The following is a 12,465-nucleotide window of genomic DNA, read 5'->3' as shown; positions in this document are numbered from 1 at the left end:
CCTTCAAATATTGGCCCTGTCTATACAAGTGGATTTTTTTCAAAAGTTTGCCATCATTGATAACACTATTTTCAGCTCACTGGGGTTAGCAATGTCAGTAGCCCTAATGTAGATGGGCCCTGGCTTGTCACCACAGTAGCAACCAGCATGTCAATTAGACCTGATTCTGAGCCGGGTTAGAAGACATTGTGCTTACAGTGCTGGCAGCAGCTAGCCCATATAAAGCAGAGTAGGGCAAAGGTGGGGAAAAAGTTTAAACAGTGCTGGTGAAATGGTGGAACACTTGTGAAAATTATCCCTAGTGTAGACAGGACACACACTTCTATTTTGCCAGCAACAAGAGCAGGAGATGGATGGATGGATATCCAAAGCTGACAGAACCTGGAGGAAAGAAAACAAAATTTTGGCCCATTTCCCAGGCCTTACCTTCTGGCTCATTTTTGATGAGCTCTTCCATTTTTCTCTGCTTTAAGGTGTCTACAACATCTGCTAAGCTGCCTTTACGCCTTTCAGGGGTTCCCAGGGCTGTACTGGACAATGATTCTCCACTCTGACGCCCACCTTCTTCTGCCTTCAAGGGTGAGGTAGATGAGTTGTGCGGGGCAAATGAAGACATCACTTTATTGCCATCAACTTCCTGAAAGAGGAGAGACATGAGATGAAACTTGAAAAAGAAGAAAAGAAAGAAAGAAATAACAACCCTTTGTTCTTTGAGTTCATTGCTGTTTGTTCTTCTGGCGAAACCTTTAAAAAGAAATGCAATGCTTCAAAAACATCCAGAACAAAGCCTCTCGATAAAGGATAAACTAAGATTACAGGCTGAAGTGAGCAAAGATCAGCTTGCAGGAGAGAAACATAAAATACAGTTTTTCTCTAATTGAGGAGAAGTGTTGCACTCATAGGTTTTCTAATAACAATGGTATTGATTACCTTTAATTGTTTGCTCTTTTACAGCTTTCTATGCGCAATCTTCAGATTTTTTTCCCTAGGATAATTAATTTCCTGCCTTTTTAAAGCACTTAATGCCATGATGGCTAGTTGCTGTTGGAAATGAAATAATAATCAGCTATTAAATCCCTGCACTATATGATTTTTTTTTTTAACTCACAGTTCAAGTAGCTCTCCCATCTCTAAGGAAAGAAGCAATCATTTTACTGCTTCTAATTCATTTTCTTTTCTCCTCCTCCATCTCATACTCTCTTTTCTTTTAAAGACAATATTTTTCACAAGGGTGGTCCTCATGACACTCACAGGTGGCAGAGTGACACAAATGCACAATTTCCTAAAATACAGGCATATCTTCCTTGCATTAAAGTCAACAGGAGCAATCTCATTGACTTTAACAGATGACAGAGCTAGGTCCTATATGTACAAACTTGCCTCATTAACATGAGAGCCTTCTTCTCTGCAGCTTCTGGCATATGAAGTATCTTTTTCTGACTCAATGACTCTCCCTTCTCTTTTTAAATCTTTTTTTTCACTCTTGCATATGCCTCTTAAATCCATTCTTCCTCTGCTATTACTTTAGAAACCAATCCTGCAAACACTATGTGCTTAAAGTTAACTATGTACCTGATTAGTTCCTTTGATTTTAATGTCTTCATTCAGGTCCTTAATTTGTTACATATCATATCTATATTATATAATGTTGCAAAATTATATATTTCTATTATCTGTTTTAACCATTTCCTTCTGTTCAGATTCTTCTCTTATTCTTTAGCTCTTAATAACGCTACAGAGTATTTCCTTATGTGTTTGTATAAAACGTTGGATAATTATTTCCATTACTAATAAGTCCGTGAACCAGATTCTCATCTCAGTTATAAAGCTGGTTGAAAAAAATCATGACACTTTTAAAAACTGTTTCCATTTTGCAGGGTTGAAAATGGCTTCATTTTCCATTTTTTGTTAAACTGGTTTTCACCAAAAAAAAAAAAATTCCAAATAATTTTTGGTAGTCTTCATTTATTGAAAACCAAGGTTTCAGCAAGAAAATGTGATTTTATGTAACTAAAAATTTTCCATAACCCTTTTGGTAAACAATTTTATTAAAATATATAGTGGAATATTTCATGAAGTTTCAATAATGTTGATAATTTTTCACAGATGACCAACTGAAAACGAAAATTATCTTGTTTCTGTTTTCGGGGGGGGTGGGGAGGGGGTTAATGATAGCTTTAGGTTGTATATTCAGGACTGCAGCTATTGAAGGAAGATACAATGTAATGCAAGGCAACTTTTAAAAAATGTATTTTACAAACTACTGGCATGCAAACTGTATCCCAGAATACTTTCCATTACTAAAAGTTATATGAGCTATTTGTTCAGAAGGGGGAAATTGCATCAAGATAGAAGAGTGGTGTTGTGATTAATGCACTGGACTAAGGCTCAGGTGATCTGCGTTCAATTCCTGGTTCTTCCATACTTCCTGTGTGACCTTGAGCAGGTTTCTCTGGGTCTCAGTTTCCCATTGCTAAAACAGGGATGACAGTAATACTTCCTTACTTTGCTAGGGTATTATAAGGATAAATCGATTAATGATTGTGAGGTGCTCTGATGGGGGAGGGCCTTATACATACCAATACAGTAAGACTGCACAGTTGGAAAAAAAATAAATCAGACCTAAGCCCTGTACAGACTTCAAAAAATCATATCTGTGCATTAAATTATATTTTAAAATTCCTGCTCCAAGAGTAAATTGTTTCAATCTTTGTTTAAACCACCCCATCTGTGTGTGTGCATACATAGTGTTTGAATATCACATATATGGGTTATTCATGCCCGGGTTGTTCTTAATGTACACTACACTTAATTAAAACACACATACAGTAGGACCACAGCTGCGTTCAAATTTTTGTGAGCTAAGTTAAGGTACAGTGAATTATTCATCCAAAAAGATCTGCAGCAATCATACATTCCTTGTGTGATTTACAATCTAAAAAGAATATTCTCCTCCCAGTGCACAGGAATGGGTGCACACTGCATCCATTAGTGTTAATGAGATTTCACGTGTAAACCTCAGAATATCAAGGTGAGCCCATACCCTCCACCAGACTAGCCATGATTGTATCCTATGATCATTCTGCACAACAGCCTGAAATGCTTAACTGTTGTCTTTGTTTTACCTTATTCACTTCTATTTAATTTCACATTCTATTTCACATCTTTATTAGGAGAAAAAAAACAAAATGAAAGATAAAGCCTTTCAGACCTATTAAGTCTTTCATTGTTTGAAAAAAGAAGAAAGAAAAACTTCCATAAACAACTTACTCATGTTTATGGACATATGCTAAGAGCTGTATAAAGCTAAGGAACTTTCAGTGATGGAATTCTTGAGAAATTATGCATGAGACTTTAAACATCCCACTGCCAACACCTTGAAGAATCCTTAATGGCAAGAGGACAACACTTCAGAAACTGCCTAAAATTAATCCCAATGTAGGAAAGCCTCCCTTCAAATGAGTGAGACTTAGCAGGTCTATCTTTTGAAAAGACAAAAACACACAATTTTACTCAGTTTACTGAAAGAAAAGCACATTACAGTTTTCTAGTAAGTGTCATAAAAAAAAAAAGAAGCAGCAGCAGCATGCACCAGCTTCTCTAAATACTTGTTAAGGTAGGGAAATTTATGGAAATTCAACAGACCTTACAAGTGTTACAAACCCCTGTCACCACAACAGTGGAAAACTAGATGCTGTTGCTAATTCACCTAGGAATATTCTCTGTCTGCTATGTAACCATTTCACCTGTTCAAATTTGATTACATTTCAGCCTCTGGCTTTGCTAATCCCTGTAACAGTTTTATGCAGTTAGCAGCTGTTTTGTGTATGGGGGTCCATTGTTCATTTAGATTGTGAATTGCTTGCTAATGTGTGCTGACACAACACTCAATCAAACTCCAAACTGGGACTGTACTCACCAACACCTGATGCAGTCGTTTCTTGTTTTCTCCACTTTAGATGGCAGTCAGGAACCTACAAAGATCCTGCTGACAAGGTCATTCAGGCTGGCCACTTTTCTCCTCTCACCCCCACCAACAATGAAAAATAGATTGACCCAAGACTCAAGCCTTCCGGTTCTATTCAGAGCTAGAGTCCCTCAGAAACACTTGTTCATTTATATGAAAGTTGCCACCTATGAACGAATCTCTCTTCCAAGGTTTAATGATAAAACAGGCTTCTGCCCTTTCAGGATGAGGTCAATAATCTTCCTTTGTTAATCTTGGGCAAGCTTTACTTAATCTAGCCCCCTTGTCACCTCTGTGATTGACAGGAAAAGTCATGTCACTGGACAATGGACTTATCCTCACTCAGCGATAGATTTTTAAAGATTACTCAATATTACCCTTGCTCTCATAAAAAGTACAAATATTTTGCTGTTAAAAGAACTTTATTTTTATCTTTAAAATGGCCTGTTTCCATTTCCACAATCTGAGTAAGACTCTCTTCCAATTTTAAAGTGACGTAAAATATTTATTCAAAAGGAAGATGTTGTACATTACGCAGATTACTGTAGTATCTTTTAGCATTTTAAGTACATTTCAGCCTCTGCTTCTTAGACTTTGGATGCACATTATCAGATATGACTTCTCAGCTCCTAATCCAAAATTAAACTCAGATAGAAAACTGTGCTTCTGTAACATTAAAGTTAAAGTTGTTACCTAAGCTGACCAATGACCAAATGGAAATTCAGAGCTAAGCTGAAACTGTTAATTACTACTACCTCTTGTTCTGGGATGCTGTATCTGAAGTATTAAAATGATAAAGGTAAGCTGACTTTTGGGGCTGTAGCCAAAAATACCTGGAATAAGATACCTGTCTTTAAAACAAGCACTAATATTGTCTGGTTTAAAAAGAATTGATCCTTTATGGTAAGAATAACCTAACTACAGGGTTTCTTAAAGCTGGACTTCTGCCCATTTTTGCTCTTTATAATGTGTGAAGAAGACAAGAAAAAAAGGTGTTTTTCCCCCCTGTCTTTTAAATAAAATATTTAGGCTCTGTCTACCCTGGAATACCCTACAGTGACTGGAAAACTAGTGAAGTTTCTACAAGGGAAAGAGACTGAAAACAGAGCAATTGTGAAGGCAAGGGATTTTTAGTCAGACTGCTTAGAAGTGTTTGCATTTTGTTAACAGCTATTTAATTTCAATGCCTAATATATATTTTGGAGAAAGGACATCTTTGGTAAATCCCTTTGTTACCTCCCTACTTCTTCAACTAAAGCATGAGAGCACACAGTACCAAGAAATACCAAACTTGACATTTGTGATATTTCTAATATTGAAAACCAACCAACCCACAAAAAACACAATGCCAGAAATTCTTTTCCACAGACAAAAACCTTTCTGGCCTATTTTGTGCATTATAAAGTAGTAAAAAAAAAATAATAAAAAAAATCAAACTTTATTTTTTTAAAATGCAGAACAGCTTTCAGCTTTGTTACTGTAGAAGAACTTAAAATTCAGACAGTTCAGTATTGCCTGCTGTTTCACAGGATTATGAGTGGGATATTCAAAGGATCCTAACTGACCCAAGCAGAAGTCCCATTGATTTTCAGTAATAATTGTGCTACTGAATCACTACGGAATTTTTGACACCCCCCCACTCCCCACCCCCAGAATCCTGTGTTATGTTGTTTGTGTTGTACTGAGGATGTTGTTTGAAAACTGCATGGTGGTGGCTGTACTCATGGCACCTTCAAGAAGATGAACCTACTTCCCTAGTGAACAACTTAAAAAACGTAGAATTAACTAGCTTCTATCTGATATTTAAATAGGTCTTTTGTCTATGAATTCTCTCTCGCAGCAGAATTGTCAGTCAATGATGGGGGAGAAGTGGTCTCTAAAGAGATCTGAAAAAGGCAATAGAGGATACTTGGAGCACAAGAGAGTATGCAAAAAGACATGAGTGTGCAAAAAGGCATGGAGGGGGGAAAAACGAGAAATACCATTATGAAGTAAGGTTTGGGAAGAACATAGGGTCCTGGTAGGGGTGTAGGAGGAAATAAGAGCTAAGATATTGGAAGGGGTAGCACTGAGTCAAGCCTCAGATTCTGGCCCTGTAACCAGATCCATGAAAGCAGATCCCTCCACCCACACAGAGCATCACCGCAGCATCAGGGGGCCTAAAGGTAAGGGGGAGGAGATGAAATGTAATAAAGAAATGGAGAAACAGTCGGTGAATGGATCTGTGGAGTTGAGTGATGAGGTCATGGTGGTGGAAGAAAACGACTTTTAACTGCATCATTTTGGAGAGGGACTCTCTTTAGTTAGAGATGTTTCTAAATGCAGAGTTTCACATTTTCACTGATTACATAGACCATACTACACTCACCTGAAATTAAATTGATTTAAGAAAAAAATTCTTTTGACTCTGCAAAATGGATAATGCGTTTGGGATTCTACGAACGCATCTTTTGGAACTGTCAGTTCCTTATCTAAAGCATTGATATATTACTTGGTATTGGATTCCTTTTTGGCAATCATTGCTGCTTCTTGTCCTTTGGGCTAAAATCCAGCAATGACTTCTACCACAAGACTGGAAACTACACTGGCAGGAGTTTGGGTGTGATGATCTATCCGGTCTTTTCCATCTGTAACTTCTATGATTCTCAAGCAACATGGTCTAATAATTAAAGCACAGGATTGGGAAGCAAGGAATCTGGTCAATGATATCCAGCATGCCAGTTATCTTCCCTGTGCTTTAGTTTTCCCATATTAAAAGTGGTGATAAGAATAAATATTAATAAATACTTAAGGTTTTTTGGAGATGTTACATTATTGTTCCTAAAGAGCTTGAAGATTGTTGCATGAAAGGCTCTAGAGAAGTGTTATTTATATTAATAAAAGGGAGTTAGGCGCCTAAAATACTTGGGTACTTTGGAAAATGCCACTAGACATCTATATGAATCTTTAGGCATCTAAATACCTTTGAAAATCTGGCCCATAGTTCTTGCCCATAAACCTTAATATCTACATAGGCCAAAACTAAGCACAAAAGCAAGCTGCCAACCACATGACAGGGGGACACACAGTGACAAAGCAGTAGGAGGAGAGCATGTTGTGAGATTAGTATTCAAATCACAGCACCTTGAGATAGACCTTAACACTAATGAGTTTAGCTGAAGAAGTGCAGTTTGATGAAGGATGTGAATTAGGAGAAGTTAGGAGCCTGATGACCTGTGCTAGGAAAATTGTTCTAGTTGAAAAGGACCATGAAAGACTTAAACTCTGACAATTTTCAGCACAATTAATATGGCTCCTGTAAGGCACTGGGGATGGGATTTTAACAAGTGTTCAGAGGTGGCCCAACTGGGCTTCCCTTCAAATCAATTTACCTTTGATTTCAAGGAGAGCAGAGTTAGGCCAATATTCAGGGCCGGCTCCAGCTTTTTTGCCGCCCCAAGTGGCGGAAAAAAAAAAAGGAAGAAGAACCCGATTGAGCTGCTGCCGAGGTGCCACTGAAGAGGAAGCGAGGGACTGAGGGACCCGCCACCGAATTGCCGCCGCAGACCCGGACATACTGCCCCAATAACGGACGGAGTGCCGCCCCTTTCTATTGGCCGCCCCAGGCACCTGCTTCCTTCGTTGGTGCCTGGAGCCGGCCCTGCCAATATTGAGCACTTTTGAAAATCCCACACTGAAAGTTCGGGTATGTCGTTGAAACTGTCCAGAGCCATATCTATCCACTGTTGTGTTCAGATGTGCATATCAGCATTTTCACATTTGGCTTCCTTAGTGCTGCACGACTAGAAGAATCCATGCTCAGAAGCACCCTAGGACTGCATTGCAAACGAAGATTGAGATGTATCAGCACAGCCTGAGCTGTGTGTATGTAACCTGCATGGCAACTCCTTGTATTACACTGGGCTCTAACCAATGTCACACGATCATTAGTCAATCACTGCACATGCTGACCAGGTGTTTGATTCCTTTCTTTCATGGAATGCTGCCAAGCTGCCTAATCCACCTTTCTCTCAACTCCCCTGGATATGCTGCCAGTTCTCTTCTCTGCTACTTTTCCATCATTAGCTCTTCAGTCCTCTCTGGTTGGCAATTTCCATGCATTGGGGGATGTCTGCTCCAGTCCTGTCCACAGCAGCAATCTGTGAGGATAACTCTCTTTTCTGATCTTCCCTCCATCCCCATAGCAATGGCCCATATAGGAGACTGCATCCCCCTTATTTCCAGCTACATTTATAATCATGCAAGCTCTTCTCTGTATTGACAAGTCCAACAGAGGCAGCTGAAAGGAAGTAGGAGGAGCCAGCTCTCCATAGACCATCAGTGGTCTCCCGATTATAGTTTGATAACCACTGCCTTAATACAAACCTTTCTTGTCCTCTCATTGGTTTTCCCACTATCCACACAAACAGCTCACATTCAGTATTTCTTATTGGTCTGGGCTTAACCAGCTTTCTGTATTTGGGGGCACTGCAGATCAAAGAATTATGAGTATAACTATGTATCTGCAGTGGTGAAGGGTGCATAAAGCAAATGTTAATAAACTTTGGAGCCACTTTTGAAAATCTGACAGATTTTTTTTTTCCAATTTTGTGGGTCATTTAAATTTTATCTTGTTTTTAGCCAAACTGTTTGCATACTTTTTCATATTGGCTATCATAAAATGTTTCCTGTATAAAGAAACTGCAAATCCTTCTTTTGCATGAGGGATAATAAAAATAATCACGCTGATAGTACTGTGTTGCGTAAATTTGGTGAGGGACTAGCAGTGACAGAGATCCTGTTGAGGTAGCAATGTCACACAGAGTTAGACATATCTCTCCATTTTTCTAAAATGCTCCCCTTTTCTTCAAAAACACTGATCTCAAGAATGAAATGTAGGTTTTCATTTGCTCTCAAAAACACTTAATAAGCAAGAGTGGCATTTTGAGAATTGCAAATGTATTAACCACAACCTGTAAAAACAAAGAACATTTTGTACTATGACAGCCTCGTTATCTTCTTGCTAGTGATCTGTATGGCTAAAAACAATAAATAAAACCCTGCAAAAGCAATTTAAGACATTTATGATCTCTTCCCTGAGGGATTAAAGATCACCCTTAAGACCTTACTAAACAAAAACAAGACTACTTATCAAAACTGCTTGGTTTAGTCTTTAATTTGTATTAAACCCTTCTGCTAGTTTGGAAATAACATGGTATAAAATGACCATAGTTTTAAAATATGAAATTACTTACTGATCATGTACTACAATACATTTTCACAACCTTGTTATGAGATGATATGGGATGCCGTAGGCTTCCAATGACTGACAAGCTGTTCTCCAGTTTTCTACTTTTGATATTTTCAACATACTATAAATTTATAACACTCACAGATGGGAAGGTGCTATGAGATCACCTAGTCCATCGCTCAGTGACCAACGGAAGATTGTTCCCTAAGGGCCAGATTCCAGCTAATCCTTTATGTGGGTGTGTGGTGCAGGGAATGGAATAAAGAACTCCACTCCTTTGCCCATATCACACACAGGCTGTCCAGAATTACAGCCTCCATTTTCGGAGCTGCTACCAGGATACTCCTTAAGGGAAGGATCACAGTGGTTGAAAGGGGGAATGAAGGGGCAGGGAGAATGGTGCACCCTAAAAGGGCTGTAGTAATTTGTGTTCCCCAACAGGGCTCTGTCTCTCTGGCTATGTTTACTCTACAAGCTAGGGGTGTTATTCCGCTGCTCGTGTACACATACTTGTGCTAGCTCTGATCGAGCTAGCACGACTACAAATAGCAGTGTAGCCATGGTAGCAGCAGCAGAGGTACCGCTGAGCTGTGCTGAGTACAGACTCGCCCGGAATCAGTGGGTATATACTCCGCACAGCTCAGCCATGCCTCCACTGCCATTACCGATGCTACGGTGGCTATTGCTACTCACGCTAGCTTGATGAGAGCTAGCCTGAGTACATATGCATGAGCAGGGGAATCACTCCCCTAGCTCATCATGTAAGACATAGCTGCAGACATAAAATGCCTCCAATGCTCCTCCTTGAGGCAGTGTGGTTCTGCCCCTCCCGCAATGCAGGGCTGTGCCTCAATGGCACAACGTAGTCCACCTGTATGTTCCCAATTGTTTTGGTCAGGCTAGTTAAAATGTCTCAAACAATGGATCCCTTGTGAATATTCCACAGACCAAACCACCTCACTGCTAGGAAATGTTTCCTAATATTCAGCCTAAACTTTTCTTTGCTTCATTTCAATTTATTACTCCACTTATATCCCCTTTCACCACACTTGGACAATCCCTCTTCCTCCATGGCGTTTGTACCCATCTTGTCCTTTTAGACAGCACAACCTCCCTTAGTTACTGCTGGGCCATAGTTAGCTCTTCTGTACATATTTAGCTCATTCAATCTTTCCTCACAAATCAGCTCTTACAGCCCTTTAATCATTTCTGTTTGTATCTGAAATCCTTCCAATTTGTTGACATCTTTGAATTGCCCAGAATTGAACACAATATTTTAGATGTAATCTTACCAGAGCTATGAAGAGAAGGACAATTACCTCCTTGTTACCTCCTTTTTTGCTGCCATGCCGCATTGCAAGCTCGTATCTAATTTGCTCTATCACACCTAAATCTCTTTCAGCATTTCCAAGTGCCTTCCTCCCATTGATTATCTGTGTTATGGATTTTTTTTCTCCTGCTGTATTAGCTTGTAATTTTATAGGATGAAACATTTTATTATTTCCTACATACAGTGTTTTAACCTCCCTATATGTTATTTCTCTCTCCTCACTGATGTTCAGTTGAAATTTTTAATTAATGTATTATAATTAATTTCCTTCTTAAAACTTCTAGAATAATCTGTTTCTTCAAATTTCTACAATGCAACTATAGGCAACCATCCAGTGTACTGGGTGCCTATCCCATAAATTAAAAATGAAAAAGTAACGAAGGAGTGCCCATAAATATATTCACCTCAGCCCAGTCTTTTGATGGGCTTTTACTGCGTGCCTGGAAGATGAACAAATCTGGCCCCTGGCAGACCAAGATGAGGAGGAAAAGGGTTCCAAAACAGGGGACCCCTCACAGGCCACACCTTGCCCGCAGCTCTCACTCATTTACATTGAGGGAGCTCCTGCATGAACCCCTCTGCTGATCTCAACTGTGGCAGTATATCAAAGGGAAAGATCCATTTCTCTAATTAATATGCTGTTAGCACCACCTCTTTATTAAAGATGTTAAATAAAACCTGGTCATACATCACCACAATACACACCTCCCAAAAACTCAAGTGCATTAGCACTACCCTTCCTTCAGTTCTTCCACCTGTTCTCAACCAGTGTGACGGTGCTCATATCCAAGACAATTAGAATGTTCAAGTGAAAATTTGTGAAACAGTCTATTAAATGCTTCGTTTACATGATTATTTAAAAAATCAAGTTGGTCTCATATGACTTGCTCTTTATAAACCCATGGGTTTGGAATTTTCAAAGTAATGCCAAGGATTTAGCCATACATTTTCTATTAAGCTACACACTATGCTTGTAAAATTAATGAAAGACGTGGCTAAATCCCCTGTAGTGGTTTGAAATTTTCAGCCATCTTGGATATTGTTCATGGTTCCATTATCCTCTACGTGTTTGTTTACATATTTGTGCCATTGTTTTATTAAGAATTACAGGTAGATTTATGTGATGACAATTGCCAGAATCACTCCACCACCTTCATTCCATGTTTAGAATATTAGAACCCCTTTTTTTGGAAACAATCTTCTGGAAGCTCCCAAGTTCTATATGGGTCAGAATCTGATTACCTTATTCACACCTTACTTCACGAGACACTCCTCTGACTCCAGTGGACAATGTGGAGTAGGGTACTGCTCAGTGTGAATAAGGAGATCAGAATCCATGACTTTTCAAAAGTAATTTCCAGTGGTACAGAAATTTGTTACCTCATTTACTTAACTCTTGAGATGACCTCATCCAGGCCTCTGGACTCATGGATTTTAATGTATCTAAGTTTTCCAAGTTTTTTCTTACCTGCTTCTTTTTATCAAGGTCTCCAATACTCTCTAATTGCCTATTACTTATTTATCATATATTTCTGGTAAAAGAATGATTATAAGGACAATTCAGAAATTTAGCTTTTTTCAGTGAATCCCTGTTTTCATCCTTTCCCATATTTATTAATAGACCTACTTTCTCTCTGGGATTTCTTCTCCCTCCCTCTCCTGCCTAACTCCTGATATATTTTTTCGACTAACTGGACTCTCATTTTATCAAATACTGTTCCTCAGTCCTAGAGAAACTGAATTTGGAAGAAGAATTTAAGGTGTATGTGAAAGCTTCTGTGATGGCAATTTGGGAGCAATAAGACCACATGAGAAATGTTATAAGATGTTCAGAGAATATCGTAATGCACATGGGATAAATGTATACATTCATAGACAGATAGTAAGGTAGAATAAATATATATGATAGGATTTAATGGTATTTGGTGTTATGTTCTT

At 38.8% G+C, this 12,465-nt stretch overlaps 1 protein-coding gene across 10 annotated transcripts in view; it reads right to left on the bottom strand.

The window, feature by feature from the left end:
- Positions 1 to 12,465, bottom strand: part of SOX5 (SRY-box transcription factor 5) — a 421,524-nt gene that overhangs the window by 269,468 nt on the left and 139,591 nt on the right. For all 10 annotated transcript variants that reach the window (XM_034782427.1, XM_034782373.1, XM_034782420.1 and 7 more), the window contains exon 3: positions 427 to 637. In XM_034782427.1, the coding sequence (XP_034638318.1) occupies positions 427 to 637 (211 nt within the window). The remainder of the gene's footprint in view (positions 1 to 426; positions 638 to 12,465) is intronic.

Source organism: Trachemys scripta, chromosome 1, assembly GCF_013100865.1.
Source record: "Trachemys scripta elegans isolate TJP31775 chromosome 1, CAS_Tse_1.0, whole genome shotgun sequence".
Lineage (NCBI taxonomy): Eukaryota > Metazoa > Chordata > Testudines > Emydidae > Trachemys > Trachemys scripta.
The sequence above is the reverse complement of the archived record's forward strand: the minus strand, read 5'-3'. Positions and strand labels throughout refer to the sequence as shown.